The sequence below is a fragment of the Hydractinia symbiolongicarpus genome, chromosome 6 (genome assembly GCF_029227915.1).
Source record: "Hydractinia symbiolongicarpus strain clone_291-10 chromosome 6, HSymV2.1, whole genome shotgun sequence".
NCBI classification, from domain to species: Eukaryota; Metazoa; Cnidaria; class Hydrozoa; order Anthoathecata; family Hydractiniidae; genus Hydractinia; species Hydractinia symbiolongicarpus.
Window position 1 is genome coordinate 9,456,731 of NC_079880.1, and position 23,426 is coordinate 9,480,156.

Genomic DNA, 23,426 nt, shown 5'->3' on the forward strand with positions numbered 1-23,426 from the left:
CAGTGAAACACACCTGAATGAATAATTTTTTTATTTGTAATAAAGCCATAAACGTGTCCCATCAATAGATAGATAGATAGATGTGCATATTTTACATGGCTAGCCTCACAAATATCGAGGGATATACCCTGTCTATTATTTCCAGGAGGGGCCATGGCTTAGATGGAGAGTCCTAGAGTATTTAATGCTCATTTTGATCTACGCAGACCCAATTAGTAGGGCCCACTACTAGACAACTCCCGGCAACATCCAACGGCCCACACAGTGTGCCATCTCCCCAATTTCCCTCACATGGCTTGGGTTAACCCGGGGCTATGGTAACATTTACTCGCCCATGTTGAATCGCCGTCAAGAGGAATCGAACCCCGGTCTCCCGCACAGAGTACGAAAGCTATAACCACTAATCTACGGCTCCACAAATAGGTAAGCATTCTGACCGGAAACTTATATTAGATTTTGTGGAGGACAATGAGGAAGACTTTTATTATGCTCAAGCCGTTTAGCTTCATGTCCAGGATAACTGGACTAAGTGGTGCTTGTTTATTTTAAAGGCATGTTCTCTAGAAGAGTACAACCTCTAGCTTTTTTCCAAAGACCTAACAGGTTGAGTTCATCATTGCGGAGCTTGCCACCTCTTTGTAGATTATTTTCTTATCTCTACTATCTTTCTTGCAAGGACAAAAGTTGACCCTAACCAAAACAAAAGATATAAAGGGTTTTTTCCCGCACATATTCACAAAAAACTAAAGTCATGCCAAATTGCGAAACTGAATATAAAATAAGGTTTCCAAAGTGTCATAGTTTATTGCTGATTATTCAGAAGACTTTGTAATAGCACAACTTGTCCACCATCAGGCCGAAAATGCACTTGCTGGTGTTGTTGTGGTTAAGTGACAGCAGGTAGTGCTGTTAAAGCGGTTGCTAACGTCTCCATAGTGCGACCAAGACAATTTGTCATTTTTAACATTGAATTACTTATGTTATTAAAAGCTGTCGATTGAGTCAAATTTGTGTGTTCTCCTGATGAAGAGTTGGTTAGTACTTCCGAATTGGCATCATCTTCATTTGAACGCATCATCATTTCAACGCATTGCATTGTGAAAAAAAAATGTGAATAAATATACCACTTCTTTACCAAGAGTAATTTGTCAGATTCAAACCATTTCAATATTTTTCACAGAAATTTAATTTCGAAAAAATCTTGTTGTTTTAAGACTGTTAAACTCACCTATCGAAAACACCGGAATGCAGAAAGTACTAATTCTTCAGAAATATGTAAAATGTACAAAACACAATTAAAAACATACAAAACCCTTACTAGCTATATACATACAAGTGTAGCAATAAGTCTTAAAGCAAGCATAATAAAAATCTATACGTAATATAAAGGTACTATAAATATATACAGGCTCTATAATGGTGCTTATGACTATGAGCTAAAAAAGTCCTCATTAGGGATAAATGAACTAAGAGCAAGAATCAGGAAAAATCATATCTGAATGCGAAACTTCCATTTTAAACCAAGTGCTGGCCAATTGGAAGGGTGAACCGGGACAGAACGATAAGCATGCCGTAAGTCAACCTTGGCCATAAAGTAACCAGGCTTCAATAAGCGGGCAGCCTCGTCCAAAGTTTGAAATTTTTGTCGCTCAATATCGATGTATGAGTTAACACCATTACCAGGCGGCATTGAACAATCGTGGATGAGGCGTATTTCAGAAGTGTCAGGCTTAGGGCACTAAGAGCACTAACAATCAGCGGCTTGGTAGCAGATATAACATAGTTTTCAGCTGCAATTTCCTCTCGTAGAACTTTTTCCACTTGAGAAGATGCAGTGGGATTAACAGAGGAGAAATAATTATGCATTTCAGGCCTGCTGTCCTTAGGAAGAAGCTGGAATCCATTGGTAACCCCATCCAGGAGAAATTCCTGATCAGGATCACCAACCAATTCCGAAGTCCAAATACCATGACAAAGGGGGGAGGAGAAAGAAAACTGAGATAGTCAGTTCCCGTGCCCTCCAGGATGTGTGTGACCAGCGTGGGCCTTTCCACACGCCTGAGAACCAATCGTACGGTTACACACATGGGAAAAACGGCATCCAGGTTTTACACATCCCTTCAGGCGATTAAAATGGCGACATATTTCTACTCCATCTGAATTATGTGTAGCAAAGGTTGGTACTACACTTTTACCGGATGAAGGTAGGCCATTGCCTGTATTACTCGACCGCAAAGGAGCTTGTTGTACTGCCCAACGTGGGATTAGCATCACCTCATGTAAATGGCTGTTATCGAAACTCCATGGGTAACCATAAGTGTGCTGAAGAATGCGATACTCATCATCGTATTTCAGCACAGACTCCCAGGTATATTTCCTAGCCAATTCCATAACCTTAATGGAGTGTGAAAGGAAGTCACGGAGGTCGGATGAGGTGGGGAGCCTGCTCGTCATTAAAAGTTCATAAAAAATTCGTAAATTTGCAATAGAAAATTGTTCTACAGAGATACTTTCAGGTCTAGGCTTTTTCTCTCCAATGGAGAGGACAAGTTTAGTATTTTGACCAGAGTCCGAACTGATAATTTTTTCTTCGTCAACAGGACGCAAACGAGAAACATAGTCAATGATTCGTAGCGGCTTATCTTGACCAGTTGAGGAAGGGCGAGACGGCCGAAGAAATAGCTCTAAACTTCGCTGTTCCTGTTCCCGAAAGACTTCAGCGAGACTTCGTTGTTGAGACGCAAATTGATGACCAAGTTGTGGCTGTGTTTGTGTTTGAGGCACAGTCGCTTTTTCGGGGAAATTTGAAATCCTAGGCTGGAGCAAAGTGGACATCGCATGATCTCCTCCTTGCAAAATATTTTGCATGACGGTAGCATGATGAGTTGGGGATTCCCGACGATGGAGATCAATGTTATCGTTGCTCTGTTCCGAGCCTGATGTGTTGCTCCGTTCTGATGCTGTTGATGGAGGCAGTGCGGTGGACGATGCCCGAAGTTTTCTAAGTTGGGCTTCTCGTGCTGCTATCTCACGTCGAAGAGTAACTTCTTCGGCAGCGATCAATTCTCTGATAGTCTGCTCCTCCCTTTCCAAGGAGGCCAATTGCTGACGAAGCTGTGCAACCTGTGTGTTATTACCTGCTTTGTTAGCAGAATTGGGGCTGGTAGTAGTGTTCTCTGATTGAGAAACTATGTCACCTGTGGGCTTTTTCTTTTTCTTTGATCCCAACTGCAGAAATTCAGTTGGTCTTCCCAAACAGTGGATAAAGGGGTGACCAAAATCATGGGTTGCATGGGGTTAACGACAGGTTGGGCAACGGGATCTCCTTCTGGTTTCCTCATCAACGACCACAGCAGCTAGATCTGGTGTCTGTTCAGTGTCGGAGTGCTGAGGGGTAACTGTAGGAGTAACTAAGGTAGCCAGAAGGAACCATAGCCAATGTTGTTGGAGAAACATGACCAAAGGCAAATAAATTAATGGAGATATATATAATATAAAATGTAAGAAGCTTGATACTGTAACATACGATAAGTGATTGCTGTGTACAACTGCTGAAAAGGCTGAAGAACTGAAAAGGAAGATGCTATGCACATGGCTCTTTTATACCACCTTGCAATGCATCATGGAATGCCAAGGGGGATGTCCCTGAGCACATGGTGAAGTGAGACAGTTGGATTGCCATTGTAAAGAATTACTATTCTGGGCTGTACAGCAAATCATTCTCCAAATCTGCTCTTAGCAATTGGCTCCAGCACTTAAGGGGCATCTTCGCTGGCTGCACCCTATCTATCGTCTTGTTTTATTAGGCATATATGTTATTTTGGAGTATACGCTGGCAACATCTGTGTCATGCTACATCACCTCTAACAGAGTATTCTTACCTTTAATAAGGGCTTTTATCTCTCTTGGACGACATAAACATCATGTCTTCGTCTGTTGCTGCAACACAAGTACTCCTTAACAGGTGCACCACAGCTCTAAGGTGGGCCAATATGACATTTTGCGCTGAAAAATCCCGTAGTTTTGTGATCATCAAGGGAAGATCTATCCATAGCACCCCTTTCAGTGTAAGTAGCCCTGAAAACGACATTGATTTCTCACAGTATAGTAAACTTCTCACAGTATAGTAAACATACCCGTTTTTGCAATAGCAAAAACAGGTATGTTTCCATCAATACACAGGCTGCGTTCATAATTGTTCTTTGGTGTGGTTTGGCCTTCAAGAAGAAGCAGCAGTTCTTTCCAAGCGATTGACTCACATCATTCAATTTCCAACATTTCCTTATATTCCCGGACATCGCCTTGTCCTCTTCCCCTAAAAAGTCTTGCATGTGTTCTCAAATCTGCCAAAATCAGTGGACATCTGTTACTAAGAGATTCTGTCGACCCTTGTGTGTCTAAGTGCGTACCAGATTTGAAAGCTGGAAATTGAAAAGTTAGTGAGGCAGTTCTTTCGGCGGATAGTCAGCTAAATTTCAAAAGGATTTTAGGTTTGCATCAGACTGGTCGAGCTGCCTTAGGGATCTTAGACCACAAAAATATACCACCAAAAGGCACTTATGCTTACCGAAAGCTTGTTTCCAATATCATTGAAGAAAATGAAGAAGATATTTACCATGCCAGAGCTGTACAGTTGCATTTGCAAGGCAATTGGACGAAATGGTGCTCTTATGTGAAAAATGATTTATCTTGGAGAACAATTCTTTCACTGCCACAATGTCTAACTTCCTTTTGTATAGGGGCAACCTACGACACCCTTCCCTCTCCAACCAATCTTGTGAGATGGGGAATTGAGAAAGACAAAAGTTGCATTCTGTGCAAGAAACCATCCTCAAATGTCTCTCACATATTGGGTGCCTGTAGTCATGATTCGGTTTTGATAGTTTTGGTTAAGGCATTAAAAGAGTTTTTGGTATCATCTGAACCTCTTAAGGTTTCCAAGTGCAACAAAATTAATTTCATTTCGGCCGGTCAATCACCATCTAAGAAGAGGCATACAAAGTGTCCAGGCCTTCTTCACCTTGCTTCCGATTGGAAAATACTGTCAGATTTAAATTCCGTTTTAGTTGTTCCACCATACACTGCAATAACACAACTACGCCCAGACGTGTTATTAATATCCAGTTCTTCCAAAACTGTAATTATGTTAGAACTGACTTGTCCATGTGAAGAGAACACGGAATATTGGCACAAACGAAAGCTTAACAAATATTCTTCACTTTGTTATGCTATGAAAAACAATGGATGGATCGTGCATTTATTTGCCATTGAGGTGGGTGCAAGGGGTTTCTGTTCAGAATTAGTAAGGACCTGTTTTCGTCGCCTTGGTTTCCCTAACAAGCCTTTACGTTCCCTATTAAAATCCCTAACTTTTACCTCCATGAGTGCTTCTTTTTACATCTGGATGTCTCGAAATTCTACCACTTGGGTTGAGCCTGAAACGGCCCCAATCATTCCTGAAGTTTCTTCTGTTGCAAATATGGAATGTAAGAAATCAAAAAACCCTGAGATATCTTCCGCAAATCACACAAAATCTTGTAAAATCAAAAAACCCGAAAAACTTGCTACAAGGTCCTCCAAAACAACAGTCGCATTGCCATCTAACCCTGATTTTAGGAATAGCGGTCTAAAAAACTTGGGAAACACATGTTATGCAAACTCCATCTTACAATGTTTTTATAACCTTCCAAAAGTTAAAGAAGCTATTTCTGTCAGCAAAAAAACCTCAAAATTAGGCGAAGCATTTGTAGGTGTTCTTCAAAGTTTTGCTGTTTCTAGAAGTCCAGTTGATCCCTACCATTTATTGCGTGCTATGAAACATCATATCTCAGCTGCGAAGGGAAGTGCATTTAATATCTTTGCTCAGCACGACGTCCCCGAGGTTCTCGAATATCTCCTACCTGGTCTGTCATTAGACTTTCCATTTCTTGGAAGTCTTTTTAGTATTGGCATCAAGACATCAACCACTTGCAATTCATGTCATATTACCAGCTCCTCAGAAGTTATAGCACCATGCATCCAACTTTCTCTGCACCCTACGTTACAATCTTCCTTAGATAATTTCTTCGAAAGCGAGGAGTTGTAGTGCTTTTAGAGGCATATTCTCTAGAGGAGTACAACCTCTAGCTTGTTTCCAAAGACCTAACAGGTTGAGTTCATCATTGCGGTGGCTTGGCACCTCTTTGTAAATTATTTTCTTATGCTGAAAGAGAAGTGGTGTCGTGCGGTTCCCATCTCATTTTACAGCTAAAACGTTTCGCCAGTGCCAACGGCCTTGTGTCAAAAATTGCCTCTCGTATTACTGCTTACCCTGGTACCCTTTCCATACCTTTAACCGTAGATGGAGAAGTAAAATTTCGTAAAAATTTTCAATTAAGGGCTATTATCAACCATTGCCAAGAACTTAAATAATGGTCACTACACAACCATAGCCTTCGACCAAATGGTACACAGGTGGATACATTGCAACGATAGAGCAGTAATTTTCTGTAATGACCGCCTTATTAACAGTCACGAGTCATATGTTTTCTTTTTACAAGAGCTGAGATAAGGATATTTTAACCGGAATGAGTCAGCAAGGGAGCTTGACTACACTCAGTCTTGTCTTTGGAGAGTGACGACTCCACTTATTACCCCAGTCAAAAATAAAAAAAAATCAAATAAAAATTAAGTTAGCAAGGGGGTTTGATCATACTAGGTCTTGTCTTTGGAGAGTGACGACTCCACTTTTTACACCAGTCAAAAATAAAATAAAATCAAATAAAAATTAAGTTAGCAAGGGGGTTTGATCATACTAGGTCTTGTCTTTGGAGAGTGACGACTCCACTTATTACCCAAGTTAAAAAAATAAATAAATTAATAAAAAATAAAAAAAATATTAGCAGGGGGGTTTGATCACACATGATCTTGTCTTTGGAGAGTAACGACTCCACTTATTACCTGAGTTAAAAACAAAGAATAGCACAGTTGAACGGAAGGTGGTCAAAGTTAATTTTAGGAAGATAGAGATGTCTAGTTTCTGCTGATGACCGTCCGTGGACCTCTTCGAGGTGACCCAGCTAGACATCCAGGGTACTTAGGTTCAGAAATATGGGTCGAAACCTACCTGCCCTTGGTTAAAGTTCTGTTCATCTTTTCAAATGTGTTGTGTCCTTTTTATTTTATTTTTTATTTTATTTTTAATTAATTCCTTGTAAAAAGGGAGAATTGTGCTTTTAGAGCCATGTTCTCTAGAGGAGTACAACCTCTAGCTTGTTTCCAAAGACCTAACAGGTTGAGTTCATCATTGCGGTGGCTTGCCACCTCTTAAATTATTTTCTCCAACGGAAGTCATTTAAGAAGATGACTTCAGCCTTTTCCACATTGAGCCAAGAATATTTGTTGTCTGAAGTGTTTGAGAAGATGCCGAAGATCTATTGCAAGGGATCCAACAAGAATGTTTTGGCGCAGTCAGTACGCCCTGTGTTGAATATGTTTCTGTGCTTTCCTCTGCCATTGACTAGGAGATCACCCAGTGCTTCAGAGAAAACTATTGGATACAAGCGAATAAACCTCAGCACTTCTAGCGCACATTGCAGCCACCGGCCATCACAAAAGTCGACACAATCCGCAGCCGCGGCCTCATGGATTATATGTGTGGTGTGTGGCAGCGTCTTGCTGATGTTTTGGCATCCCGCATTTTCCAGGTTGTAACAAATAGGTCTGCTCGTTATTCTGGGGACGGTTAATTAGAAAGCTGTAAAGGTCTTTTTTCCCTGCTTCTTATTGTTCGGTGGCTATGATAAACAAATCCTCTTCGCTCCTTATGTCGTTTTTAACAATAAACTTTGACATCTAAGTTGGACATTTTTTTTGGTCGACCTGTGTCTTGTTTATTGTTACTTTTGTTTATGTCATTTTGTTCTATCTGAGAATTTTGTTTGATTTGTTGTAGTTTACGTTTACAACTCATACATTTTTTAGTACCTGGAGACCCAACTTCCTTTAAGTCAGGATGAGCAGGACTCGTCAAAACTTCACGATCCTCTTTGCAGACGTATTTGTAAGGCGAGTAGTACTTTTTGTGGGACTCAGAAAAGTGTACTTGAATCCCATAGTTTTGAAAGAGTCGCTTTTTTACAGGATCCCAACTCTTTGAGCCGGACAGTTTTACACATGCATGATAGTGATACCCTGAAGTGTTTGCTTGTTCTTCACAACAACATGCCAAGTATTAAGCAGTTACCTTTCTGTTGAATGAGGATATCAGTGTATCGCAAAAACTGCCTCGTGTAGGAAATTTAGCTAGATCAGCTTTGTGGTGTGTTACAAAATATTGTCTGCAATTTGGGTATACCTTTTACGTTTGAAAGTCTTCGCTGTCTGATAAATTCATGTTGCCTGTGTGATGAAGATTATTTTTAAAGGCACCAGTTACGTGTTTATGCTTTTTTCATACTTAACGGTATGACAGAGTTTATTTTTATGAATTTGCTAGTAAAAAGGATATATGTAGCTGCCGTGTGCATTTGTAGCATGTGAATTATTCTACGGCTATTTTAAATGTGACAGTTTAGCAAAAATAGTTCTCTACCTTTGAATGGTTGTCCCCTTTTTTCTAAATGGCGAAAGCTTGAATTTTTCCGCCTTTTTTGTTTTGATGTCATGTAAACAGACACGAATTAAATGTTGCCTTGAAATCCGTTATGCTAGTCATGGAATGTAGCTGGGCACATGGTCTGTGATTGTTGAACTCAAAGTTTGAATTTCCCCCCCTTTTTTCTTTTGATGTGTAACTACACGCGAAGTAGATATTGGCTAAAAACAAAATGGCAATCATGAAATTTAGCTAGCCACATTGTCTAAGACTCATAGAGTAGGTGTTATCCGGAAGAGGTACACTGAAAAGAAAGTCTAAAGGGAGAAAAAAATTTGGATCGAGAAAAGAAAATTCAAATCCCAAAAATAGAATTCGAATTCAAAAAAGAAAATTTGAATTGAAAACTAAATTTCTTTGTAAACAAAAACAATTCCGATCGACAAAGTAAAATCAAAATCAAAAAAAAAAATTCACCAATCAGGAAAAGAAAAAACAAGTACAAAAGAATGGAATAAAAATATTTATAAGTAAAATTAAATGATAAGAGCCAATGATCTGTGTATTGGGCGCCCTGAACAGGTGTAAAGCTACAGCCAGGTTCACAAATCCTGGCGCACAGATCGTTGCCTGCTTTAGTTTACATTTGTTCCCTTAGGAATTATTCTAAGATTTATCCGTTTAAGGGTAGTTTCGTCATAATAAGTTTTATTTATCTTACGTGTGCCTAATAATTCAGTTTGAATTGCCAATTGTTTTGTTTGTTGTCTTTTTATGTTTTTTTTTTATTAGTGTTTTGTGCTTTGCCACTTTTTTACGCGTCTTGTTTAATGGTCAATGTATTTTTTCTGAGAGAATCCTTGTTAAAAGGGATGGTTTTGCTATTATGCAGAATCTTCGGACAGTTACAACCTCTATAATATCTAACCAGCAGTCATTAGACAAGCTATATCACAACAGCCAGCTCTTTTGTCACTTCATGATCATGGCACTGATCGCTTTCTTCTCCGTTGTTTACACAAGTATGTCATTTTGTACGCAGTGTGGTAGGCAGTTATCTGACGATTAATTATTTTGTACTCAATGTGGATCACGAAAAGACTTATGTACTACTCAGACAGTCCTCCAGCTACAGCAGATGAGCAAGAATTGATAGTTTATTACTTTGAGAAGCATTTCCCATACAATGCAATCGTTCTGTTTTTAAAAATATATCATAGCACATTAATGTCAACGAGAACCCTGAAACGACGATTACGAAGTTTTGGGTTGAAAAGGAGACGTAGTAATGTTAACGAGGCAGTTTTACGTAGTATAATTGAACAAGAACTACAAGGTCCAGCTGCAGTGAAAGAATACCGAGGGCTTTGGCATTCACTTCGATGTTATACGGCATAATGGCTACACGTGACAGCGTGATGCAACTGCTAAGAGAGTTAGATCCGGATGGTACTGAACAAAGGAGATCGCGCCGTCTACGCCGTAGAGCATACACATCACTAGGTCCTAACAATTACTGGCACGTAGATGGGTGGGATAAATTGAAACCATATGGTCTCCCCATTCACGGTTGTATTGATGGTTTCTTGCGAAACGTTTTATGGTTGAAAGTTTCCAGAAGCAATAACAACCCACTAGTACCTGCTCACTTATTCTTAGAAAAAGTAAAATAGTTGGGGTTTTGTCCACTTTTAGTTCATACAGATCGAGGTACTGAAAACGGTGTTACGACTGATATACAGTGTTACTTAACACACGACGCTAACGCACACATATATGGGTCATCGCTGCCCAATCAAAGGATCAAAAATTGGTGGTCCTTCTATCGACGATCTTTCGCAAGTTGGATAACAATTGTTTTTAAGAATATGGTAGAGAAAAAAGTGTTATTGCCTTGGAATCAAATTCATGAGGAATGTGTTTGGTTTGTGTTTTCTGATTTATCACAATCTCAACCAGACCAGGCTCGCTACCAATGGAACACCCACTTTATACGATAGTCCCGCCACGACAGTGTGAGTGGAATTCCAGATATCTTATTTTACTTGCCAAGTACAGTTAATGCTAATGACCAAAAACGTTTGATGTCAGAAGATCATATGCATAACTTAATATCGCAAAGAGATGTAATTTTAGAAGGAAAGAACGCTATGACAGAGGTCGATACTGAACTTCTTGAATATTTTGAATATGTAGTTCAATTAGAGAACATGGAATATCCACCAAAAAATTGGCACAATGGTCAGGGTACGTTTGAACAGATAAAACTTTTTGCATAGAAAGGAGACATTTGAAACTAATAACATAATTTTCACCTATAGAAATATAACATAGTAGTATATGATGTAGCCAAAAATATATTTATATTGACGAATTTTAAGCCAGTTTAAACAAGCCTATTTTTCATGTAAGAATGATATTGGCGTGAAGTCAAACATAATTAGTAAGAAGAGGAGTCTGTATATGAGCATTAACAAAATTTATGTCAAACATAAAAAGTACAATATACTGTTTCTTGTGAAGATTTTTTTCACTTGGGAATTTAGATTGCAGCAATAGAATATCACAAAATGCAACTAACATGACATGGTGTTGAAAAAGTGAATAAACAAAAAATAATCGACTTATTCGTATGCATCAGGGAGAAAGAGTAGTAAAAATTATGAGTTCATGTATTTAGGTGTTCATGTATTCAAGAGAATTAACTAGCACATAGAAACGTTATTTTCTCCCCTTAATTATAAATTCAAAATTCTCATTCCTCAATGTCAGGATCATTAAGCATGTGTTTGCATTGACACATTTCCCAAACTGCTCATCATTGACATGATTAAAAGATGTTTTCCCTATTCCATACATTGATGACAAAACAAACTCTGAACCAGTACAAAGTTGAACAACATCACTTGACTTTTTTCGATCCCTCGTGCTCTAATATTTCTAAAAAAATTGTCTAGTTGTAACATATGTCTTCTTCTGTTTTACGTAGTGATTTATCTTCTGTATTACTCGTGTATTCTACTGTCGCCTCTCGTATTACTGCTTACCCTGGTACCCTTTCCATACCTTTAACCGTAGATGGAGAAGTGAAATTTCGTAAAAATTTTAAATTAAGGGCTATTATCAACCATTGCGGCAACTTAAATAATGGTCACTACACAACCATAGCCTTCGACCAAATGGTACACAGGTGGATACATTGCAACGATAGAGCAGTAATTTTCTGTGATGACCGCCTTATTAACAGTCACGAGTCATATGTTTTCTTTTTAGAAGAGCTGAGATAAGAATATTTTAACCGGAATGAGTCAGCAAGGGGGCTTGACTACACTTAGTCTTGTCTTTGGAGAGTGACGACCCCACTTATTACCCCAGTCAAAAATAAAACAAAATCAAATAAAAATTAAATTAGCAAGGGGGTTTGATCATACTAGGTCTTGTCTTTGGAGAGTGATGACTCCACTTATTACCCCAGTTAAAAAAAAATAAAAAAAAAAATAAATAAAAAATAAATAAAAAAAAATTTTGGAGGGGGGGGGGGGGGGGTTGATCACACATGATCTTGTCTTTGGAGAGTAACGACTCCACTTATTACCTGAGTTAAAAACAAAGAATAGCACAGTTGAACAGAAAGGGGTCAAAGTTAATTTTAGGAAGATAGGGATGTTTAGTTTCTGCTGATGACCGTCCGCGGACCTCTTCGAGGTGACGCAGCTAGACATCCAGGGTACTTAGGATCAGAAATATGGGTCGAAACCTACCTGCCCTTAGTTAAAGTTCTGTTCATCTTTTCAAATGTGTTGTGTCATTTTTATTTTTTTATATTTTTTAATTAATTCCTTGTAAAAAGCGAGAATTGTGCTTTTTGAGGCATGTTCTCTAGAGGCGTACAACCTCTAGCTTATTTCCAAAGACCTAGCAGGTTGAGTTCATCATTGCGGTGGCTTGCCACCTCTTTGTAAATTATTTTCTGATGATGTTGTCAATATATAATAATAATAAATAATGGTAAACTAGCTGATTTGCCCGTGGAAGAATCCACTGTATCTTTCATTACAAAAATTACAAAAAGAGATTTATGTATATTAAAACTATTACGAAAACTTACCTTTACTGTATGGTACTTCGTACTTCTTAGTCGCAATATATGTAATATATAGGTACTCTTGGTAAGTTAATGTTAAGAAGCAGGACAAACAATAATTTCTTTAAATTTTACCGCTCACTTTAATTTTGACTTAAATTTACAGCAGGTTCAACAAAATCTTCCACCCCTATAACAGTTTACAAGAGTAACATGTTATGCCCTGACTTTTAGTGTCTGACTTATTTCTATACAAAGAAATAATGCAGGTAACGAAGCGCGCCACGGGAAGGCAAGTCATGGGGCTTTGCGCTTCAACCTAGAAAAGAACAAATATTATCTTCTGCTTGACAGTAAATATTATAAAGAATGAAAGTAACGTTTAGTGAGACAAAGAGAATAATTACCTGTAGTGTGAGATATATTTGCGTTTGAAATCTTTACCACATTTATTATCCAAAGTACGTGACAACTGATATTTTTATAGTTTCAGTTTATTCAGTTCTTAAATTTTGCAATTCATTCAATTATTTATTTATATCTGTATTTATTTTTGTATTTATTTTTGTATTTATTTCTGTGTTTATTTGTGTATTTATTTGTGTATTTATTTCTATATTTATTTCTGTATTTATTTCTATATTTATTTCTGTATTTATTTCTATATTTATATTTGTATTTATTTCTGTATTTATTTCTGTATTTATTTGTGTATTTATTTTTGTATTTATTTCTGTATTTATTTCTGCATTTATTTCTATATTTATTTTTGTATTTATTTCTGTATTTATTTATTTATTTGTGTATTTATTTATTTATTTGTGTATTTATTTATTTACTTATTTATTATTGATTTATGCGTTCGGCCCTCGCTCGCTCGTTTATTGATCCATTAATTCATTTGTTTATTGATTCATTTATTTATTTATTTAACTATCTTTTACGTTGATGTAATATTCTATTAATTTTTTTTATCTATTAAGAGGCTACTTGTTGTTAGAGACAACGCATATCGGCAAAATAATTGAAACTTACATTCAATGAGTTCACCTTTATTGACATCACTTTTGGCAAGGAAGAATAATTAATAGAGCGTGATGTAACCTAAAAATCTATAATCATTTAATCATTTGTACACAGCAGGATAAGTATAGGAGAAAACTATCAATATATATTGCCAAGAACTTTTTTGACAGTGGTAAAAATTCTAGGTTGAAGGGATAAAAAAGACAATACATACAATTGTGTAATATGTTACCTTCTTGCACACAATGGTTGAGCACGGTAATTACAATATTATTAAAATGGCAGGTTACTGCACAGGCTCCCTTTTACTTGCAAATGGACTGATAGACTGGAATCCAAAGAGATTGGGATTATAATATGCGTTATAAGTGGATATGTTAAGATTTACCAATTATGTGTATTTTTTTTCAAAAACCAAACAATAAAAAAAGAAACATTTTCAAACAACTTCTATCTTGTGTCAACAGGACACAACTGAAGGCATTAAAAAACGTTTAAAATGTTCTTTTTAATATCACTTACATATTTTTGGGGTAAACGTAAGCTGGTGTATTAACGTATTTTAATGCCTCCATAATCGTAATATCATTATATAATTTTATATATATTAGAAAGAGGGAAATGACGCATAGTAAGTATATTATAACTTTTAAGAGACTATGAATTCAATAAACAGCAAAAATAATGGTTTGCATGCAATAGAAACAGACTTTTCAATACACATTATTCAATTATTCTCTCAACAATAGGAATTTTGTGTCAACAGGACACCAGTTGAAGGCATTGAAAAATGCTTTGAAACGAATATTTAAGAGCACACTAAATCAAAACTGTATAACTTAGCATTTTTTAGTGCCTCCAATAGTAAAAGGCAAGAACAAAGACCAATTGGTATGCCAGTTTATTGAAGAGAGTAGTGAATATAAAAAGCAGCACAGAATCGATACAAAACTGTTCCAGCCAAATAGAAAATTTACTTTCCTAAAGTGAAAGTAAAATTTTTACTTTGGCATTCTGAAACAGTGACAGTACAGGGACCGCTGCTTTGTTCTTGCCTTTCAATTTTTTTTGGAATATTTTTTTCAAACTTCTTTTCCCAATATTGTTTAAATCTATCAGTGTCTTTAAAATCATTATTTTTCCAAAAGTGGAAGGATTTGTTTGTGAGTGGGCCGGGATGTTTTTTACGGTACTCTTTGTACCTAGCCCAAAGTTTTTTATCTTTGCTTTGGTTTTCTGAAAAAAATGGTATATAAAATTGATGATACATATAATGTCCATATAATACATTTCATTTTAAACTATGCAGAAAAAAGTCACCTGCCCTCAATTATAAATCACAAATACAAAACTGGAAAAATTAAGGAGCAGCAACATGCAATCACCTGGTTTTATTAAATGCAACATTTCATATGCATTGAGATTGTCTGTTGGATTTTTGCGGTAACGTTATGTAAGTTTCACAATACAATTAATTAGTTTAGCCAATTAATAGCAGAATGTCAGAAATTTGCTTAGCGTCTTTTATTGGTAAATAATAACACACAAAAAAAATTACTTTCTCTCTTTTTCTCTTCTTTTATTTTAGCCAATTCAAGTTGTATCTCCTTGAAACCACTCTTATAATCTTCAACTAAAAAAAGTTATTAATTATGTTGTTATTAATTATGTTATTATTAATTATTATGTTGTGGAGAAAAAAAGTTATTTAAAATCTAGGAACTTTTTAAGTAAGTAAGTTTTTAAAATGTAATAATGAGTTTTAAATAAATTCTGTCAAAATAAATCATGAAGCAAAGTATATTAAGAAGAAAATTCAACTATATAACCTATATACAAAAAAAATAATTTTCAATACAGGAATCCCTTTTCATTAAATGTCATTCACAGAATTCTTCTTGCAAGAATCATCTCATCCTGCACAGGAATCATCTCATCCTGTCTTGTACTGTGAAATAACATGATACTTTATTCAGAAAAGAAACAATGTAAAATAAATTCTGTGCACAGTATTTTTTATGAATTGGTATAATAACATTTTACATAAAATGAAGTAAATGTTTTTTATTTGTCACTCCAACTGAATTGAATTGGTTGATTAATTTTCAATTATTTTTTCAATTATTAAATTCTTTTTCAAATAAAGTATCAAAAAGGCACAAAGATATGAATATATCATATAATTCTAACTGGATGTATATGCAAACAATTATTACAGCACTTGACTGTAAACAATGTTTGGTGTATAGCATTTATGCTGAACATACCCTTGTGCTTCTGTTTGATGAATCTTTACCTTAACATCTTCAAAGGAACGTGCACGTGAAAATGCAACATATAATTGTCCATGAGAAAAGCATGGCCTGTGAAGATAAATTCCAACTTTATTAAATGTTTGTCCCTGAGATTTATTAATTGTCATAGCATAGGCCAAACGTATAGGAAACTGACGTCTTCGTAACTGAAAAGGAAGACCAGTGTCAGAAGGCGCTAATTGAATTCTAGGTATTAGCACTCTTTTACCAGTAGCAACACCAGTAATGATTTCAGCATCAATTACATGTTGCCTTAACTGTTGTACTATTAATCTAGTGCCATAACATAATCCATGTTTTAAATCTAGATTTCGAAGAAGCATTATTACTGCACCCAGTTTTAGTTGCAAGTTGTGAGGTGGCATACCAGAAGGTGTAATTGAATTAAGAAACTCGACTGGATAAAGTGCAATTTCTTCAGGATCGTCTGAAACTACAGAGTCAGCACTGTTATATGTTACTCTTTCCCCTGGAATTTTATTTAATATCTTGTTATTAATATCAAGGGCAACATCATTTGTAGGGGTCAGAATAATCCTACTGGCAAAATCTGCCAAGTTACCATCTCCAAACACTGCATCAACATGTGATTGATCATTCTGCTCACGGATAATGCAAGTTTCTGGTATTTCAATGCTATTCGTAAATGGCGCTGTTGCTTTTGTAGGTAAAATACCATCACCAAGTTGTAAAAGCCAGTTTGCAAAAATCTGCTGATTCTGTCCAGCTCTCATATTGTGTGTAAGCTTAAATACCTGAACAGTTGGCCAAATATAGGAGCTTTTAAGACATGTTTCTACAATTTCAGCAGGTCTGGCTCTCTTTACTACTGGCAAAATTTGTCGAAAGTCCCCTCCTAAAAGAATGACTTTTCCTCCAAATAAGTTGCCAACATTAGAAATATCCCTAAACATGGTCTCGATAGCTTGAAGGGCATGCTTAGGGATCATTGATGCTTCATCAAAAATGTATAAGTCTTGTTGCATCAGGAATGTGGCATGATTACTGGTAGGAGGAACATTGCAAGTACTTGTCTCCACAATCGGCACAGGCAATCTAAAAAGACTGTGAACAGTCCTCCCTCCATCTAAAAGTGTTGCCGCAATGCCGGTCCAAGCAGATGTACCAACTTTCATTCCTCTGCGCTTTAATTCTTTTATGATGTAATTATAAGTGTAAGTTTTGCCTGTTCCACCTGGACCATCGATAAAAAATAAACGGTTATTTTGAGGAGAGTTATTATGGACATTCATAACAACCCTAATGATTGTATCAGCTGCTTCTAATTGTTCAGGATTTAATGTGGAACGGATATTATCAGCTTCTTGACCAAGATAAACTAAATCAGCTGGAGGTTCTACTGGTGCTTCTTCTGTTTCAGGAAGACCAAAGTCTGAAAGTCTTTTCCCTGACTGACCTATAATACCAGCTATAAAACCTAGTGCAGCCTGTTCAGCCTGATAATCTTGCATAGTACGAAGAAAGTCTTCTATCATACTATTTCTATGGGTAAGCCATAACGTCAAAGGATCATTGACCTCACAATGACTTAAAATAAATGAGAATGTCTGTCGAAGCTGCCAAGGTGTACCTAAGGTGGCAACTTGTAAAAGAGTGCCATTCCATTCATTATCATCTTGAAGAAGTCCCCTTGCTAAACATGCTTCACGAAAGGTTGGGAATAACTCTCCATTAAATGTTCTTAATGACTCAAAGGAGGTAGCTCCTGGAACATGAAGAAGTAATATTCTTAAATAAAATCTCTCACCCTCACTGGGTTGGGCAGAATATAATCTACTGACAATTTTTTCACCACCTCGTTGCCTTGTACACCAAGCATGTTCTTTAAACACAAAATCATATGGTATATTGGCATGTAGATGCTTCCGAGCAGCAACATTGCGCTGATTTAATTTAAACCAAGCTGTTAGGTGGGTATCATGTTCATCTGCCCTCTCAAGTGCTGCTGCTTCATTACCAGCTCTAAAATACACTTGTTGTTGTTCAGGAAGGTGCATTGATAATCGAAAAATAGTATGTGACTGCTTATGTAGCTCAAAAGAAAATAGACGCCAGGCAGCTTCGGGAGCTGAAACATACCTAGCATCTAAAAATGTTTTGACTTCATTATGGTCAAGTTTCTCTTGTATTTGTATATTTGCACAGTCATGACCTTTATAAATATACTTATAGAGGTACTTTTGGAACTAAAAACGAACACAACTCTTTAACGACGTTTCGGCCGTACGACGGCCATTTTCAAGTATAGCTATTTACAATTGACAAATTCAACATTATATACAAAATATCGTACGATATATCATCGTACGATCAAATATTCCGTAGGGGCAAGTCAATTATCTGAAAATAGAAATAATGGCATTGATGCAATATTTCTATTAAGAATTGGCTTATCCCTACGGATTAACAAGCTTTCCTTCAATTCCAAATCAAAATTATTAGATGCGGAGGAGATAATAGAAAAATTATCTAAAGATGGTCTATTTTTACAGAAAACAACATGCTCCAAAACCGCACTAAGGTTAATAGATTTGACGGATTTTCCAGTCAAGGCAGAAACGGCCATGTGTTCGCAGGCTCTAACTTTCAAATGTCGCATAGTTTTCCCATAATAGATGGCATTGCAGCCATCACACTGATATTTATATACGACTTTTGAACGCAGAGCCTTTGAAACACGGTCCTTAAACCGGAAAAAATTGCCAATTCTACAACCCGATTTGAAAATAACCCTAAGCTTACAGCACGGAAGATGCTTATCAAATGTTTTAACTAAGTGAGTTCGCAGTTTCAACGATATATTATCCAAATATGGCAAAATAATAAGAACTAGAAATATTGCATCAATGCCATTATTTCTATTTTCAGATAATTGACTTGCCCCTACGCAATATTTGATCGTACGATGATATATCGTACGATATTTTGTATATAGTGTTGAATTTGTCAATTGTAAATAGCTATACTTGAAAATGGCCGTCGTACGGCCGAAACGTCGTTAAAGAGTTGTGTTCGTTTTTAGTTCCAAAAGTCTGAACATACACACCAATTCAATCAAGTTATAGAGGTACTTAACAGATTTTATAGAAACACAGGCCTCAACGTTAATATGTGCGTGATATTTTTCTGTCAAGTAAGGATTGTATGGAACAATCCACCTATTATCAAGTTCCATGTTACGAATTTGATATGTTCTACCATTATTCCTTCTTCGATACAGTGGATATCCATTAGCATTTAAAATTGTGGAATTAGAAAATTCTTTTGGAAAGTTTTTAGAACAATTGCCCTCTTTCATACAAGATGAGTTAGGATTAAGATACCCACATGGACCATGAACCATAGTAGACTTACCAATTTCATAAAGATTTTGATCAGCTGGATCTGGTATTTCAGCACAAATAGAAATGTCAATATCATCAGCTGTACGTAATTTATGCTCATTACATAAAGTAATAAGCATATGGCAGTGAGGAAGTCCTCGCTTTTGAAATTCTATTACATGAACATATGCCACTGTACGTCCTAAAACATGATTCTTATAAATATCTTTAACCAACTGATTTAATTTTAATTTAAAAACCCTAGAGACCAAGTCAGGGCGATCACATGCATAAAGACCAGGCAGTAGGTTTTCAGTTATTTCAGGCCATTTGGGGTTGCATGTAAAAGTCAAAAAGAGGTCTGGTTTTCCAAATTTAGAAACAATGGCCATAGCATCTAAATAATTCTGATGCATATTCCTAGGGGAACCAGAAAAGGTTGATGGTAAAATAATCATCCTACCAGGCTGAAGGTTGCGATGCTCAGCTTTTGCATGTCAATGGTCTATAAGACCAACATAAGAGGCTGCCCTTAACCGTGTTTGGTTTCGACGAATATAATCAAGTCGCTCTCCTTCAACCCTACAATAACAGTCCACTATGTACTGCGGAAAAAGTTTACGGCCATAGTGTAGAGAACTAAAATATTGTCTTATTGCAATACGATATACACAAAACTGCAACCTTGTAACGCAATGCCGGGTGGCAGTTTGTCGTTCCAGAACATGATTAATAGAATTATGCCAACCTGCATCTCCTCTAGGGAAAAACATTGGGTAAATCATAGGATCTAGGTTAGCAGACATGGTAGATATATTGACTAATGCATGATCCCTTGGATAGATTACTATGTCCCTTTGAGCAGGGGGAGCACCATCTTCCCCAATGAAAATAGCAGCCACTTCTTCATGAGAAGGAGTATTGTACCGCCGTCTATCTGGCCCAGCTTTCATCATCATTTTCACAATAGATGGTGTCCTATTTTCTTGTATAGCCCTTGTGTTTTCCTCTTGTTCTACCTGTGCCATATTTTTGTAGCAGCAATGAAAGGTGACTCTCTGTCCATCACCTGCTGAAGAATATGCATTACATCTTGACGACATTGAGCATTTGCTGGATTATCCATTCTCGCATTAAATGCTTCACCCGCCTCTATTATATATAACTGACTGTAAGAGGGACGTACATTAGCTGCTGGATGCAAGCAGCCAGCCCGATGATAAAGTTGTCCACACAGTCTAAAACATGGTGGACCATTCCCCGGAGGTGGTCTTAAGTCTGCACCAAATGAACCAAATGAAAAGGCATTATTGTAAATTCTTATGTCCTTTTGGAAATGTTTTGCAGCAGGAGTACCCCCAGTTAACAATTCCCTAAGTTCTAAAGGATGGGGTGAAAGAGGTTCTAGTCGAACTTTGCCAGATTGACAACACTTAAAATGGTTTTCCCCCACAAATTTTAGTGCCTGACAGTATGGACACAACTTATCCATTGCTCCTAAATTAAATGCATGAACAGGCCTAATGTGACACTGCCGCGCAATATTAACTTGTCCTCTGCCATTTGCTCTGAGAGCGGCACGGGCTTCTCGCATATAGGCAGCATGTTGTTGCTGCCTAGCATTGCGAACAATGTTGTCCTCTTCAGCTCTAATTGCAACAGCATGCCTAGCATATGCTCTTCTTTGAGCATCCGCTACATCAATATCATCTGCTAGTCTAGCAATAACAGGTGCTGGGGGGCGTTCATCATCTGCAACAACAACATTTTGTTGCAATGGCCTGTTCCTTTCAATGGGATCAGTTGTGTTAGGTTGCTGCATAAAAAATCTCCCAAAAGCATTAACAACACTTGTAAATCCAGATGACATTTTTCTGAACTCGTATAATAAAGCAAAACATAATAATCTTAATAATCTAAATAATAATAAAGAAAAACAAAAAAAAACAAAAACAAATAGCTGACGATGTCGCATCTGGCGCTCCAGGCAGTGAGCTTTCACCAGGAGATAGGCTATAGATAGCTAAACTAAAACAAAGTAAAATAAAATCAACAAATAATGGAACAAACCAAATTAATTTACAAATATACTTCTCTGGCTAAACTGTTTCTCCAATCAGATCAAAAATGAAAGCAAAACAGGTCTTCAGGTATTTTTTTGGTCATTTATATAATAATGTAGGATTCACACTGCTGTATCATTTATTTTTTGATAGACGTATGAATATCTGTTACATGAATTAAATGAGAAATACAGTGGATTCTTATTGTAAAGTTCTCATGGCATATGACAATGTGAAACGTACTGAAAAATTTCCTATACATTAAATTATATATTATAAAGTGTGTTTATTTGACATTTTGTGTGAGATTTTAATGCTAAGAACATTATGTGTGCATGCAAAATGCCTAAATTTTGTCGATTGGGATTGACGGTTTTACTGCTGTCAGATCTTTTTAAGGAAAATTTTTTGGAAAGGTCATAATTATTGAATTTTAAAAAATTTCTATTTCATGTTCCCGTTGAGCCTGACGGATCTGTTTGTTTATATTTGCGTTGCCCAGGTACGGTCTTTTACAATATAAACCAATAAGCTTCTTTGTTTAAGCCGTCTTGGCCAATAGAACGCTTTGTTTATTTTCTTGCTCGACCGCAGCTTAATGATGACGAAAACTATAATGCGACGTGTTACGGGTGTAAAAAGGCATTATTATAGCATTGCTATTGGGTTATTTTAAGAACTAAATAAACCCATTTCTCCCCCAATTTCTCGTATAAAGATACCAAAGTATCACCCTGCATTATTCCATTTTCTAACTGCTGACACAAAATGTTAAAAAATATAACCAGGCGCTTAAAAAACCAATGCTCAAAAGTGTGCCACGGATTTAAAGGTTTACAACATCATTATGGAATATGCAAGATATTTCATTGCTTATAATGTCATACAAAAAATATTGGATCTGTCCACAAAATTTGCAAGAGCTATTGCTTGCAACACAGATAATATTTCATACTTAAATGTCATCCTTTCAAAAATTTAATTTTAAAAAAAACAGTAAAAACATGAAATAGAAATTATTTAAAATTCAATAATTATGACCTTTCCAAAAAACTTTCCTTAAAAAGATCTGACAGCAGTAAAACCGTCAATCCCAATCGACGAAATTTAGGCATTTTGCATGCACACATAATGTTCTTAGCATTAAAATCTCACACAAAATGTCAAATGAACACACTTTATAATATATAATTTAATGTATAGGAAATTTTTCAGTACGTTTCACATTGTCATATTCCATGAGAACTTTACAATAAGAATCCACTGTATTTCTCATTTAATTCATGTAACAGATATTCATACGTCTATCAAAAAATAAATGATACAGCAGTGTGAATCCTACATTATTATATAAATGACCAAAAAAATAAAAGGTGCCCAACAACTGCAGTATATGCGTGACATTTAAAATCTAAATCTAATAAAATTACTTCTCTGACCCTCTGACAAATGTGAAAATTATTTGGAAAGAAGTTTACCAAAGCATTAACAAAATACATCTAAATAATCTATATATATATTAAATGTCACATACAAAAAAAGCTGATCAAAGTTACACACAAATCTCTCTCAATGTATATGTAAAAACCAGTTAGTTTATTGCAAACCCTGTCAACAATCAATCTAACAGTTCATTTTATGTCAATTTTTGCAACAAATTTGCAACACAAAATACAAATTCTAAATCTTATATATTAATTCCCTTGCGTGAGTAAAACTGTGAGTCCACGACACGGAAATCACGGGTCACTTTCTTATGACGTGGCTGTACGCTAAAATTTAACTAAAAAGAATAGGGATGTACTTCATAGAAATCGCACATAAGGTGTAAATATATAACCCGCTGCTAATAACGATATAAATATATATACCCTTATGCCAAAAAACTATATGTTAGCATATATATATAGGTATCGCTACATATGAAACGGTATTAGATATTCACAAAGCATACGGACTGTTAAATGAAGTTCCTAGCATAAAACGGAAATTGTGTTTACGAAAAAGATGGCTGTTCTT

The 23,426-nt window shown here is 36.3% G+C and overlaps 1 protein-coding gene across 1 annotated transcript; it reads right to left on the reverse strand.

Annotated features, from left to right (window-relative positions):
• Positions 1–15,569: 15,569 nt before the first annotated feature.
• On the reverse strand, positions 15,570–19,802 carry LOC130648003 (uncharacterized). Its single transcript, XM_057454022.1, has 4 exons — positions 19,064–19,802; positions 18,422–18,904; positions 15,953–18,173; positions 15,570–15,633 (listed from the first exon to the last, which is right to left on the reverse strand). The coding sequence occupies exons 1-4, from the start codon at positions 19,800–19,802 to the stop codon at positions 15,570–15,572; spliced, it is 3,507 nt and encodes a 1,168-aa protein (XP_057310005.1).
• Positions 19,803–23,426: the final 3,624 nt, after the last annotated feature.

Coding starts and splice junctions, on each gene's coding strand:
- LOC130648003 (XM_057454022.1), bottom strand. CDS start 19,802: ATGATTATTTTACCATCAACCTTTTCTGGTTCCCCTAGGAATATGCAT. Junction 18,174..18,421: donor GAAGGAAAGCTTGTTAATCC/GTAGGGATAAGC, acceptor ATATTTATAAAG/GTCATGACTGTGCAAATATA. Junction 15,634..15,952: donor CATCAAACAGAAGCACAAGG/GTATGTTCAGCA, acceptor GTTATTTCACAG/TACAAGACAGGATGAGATGA.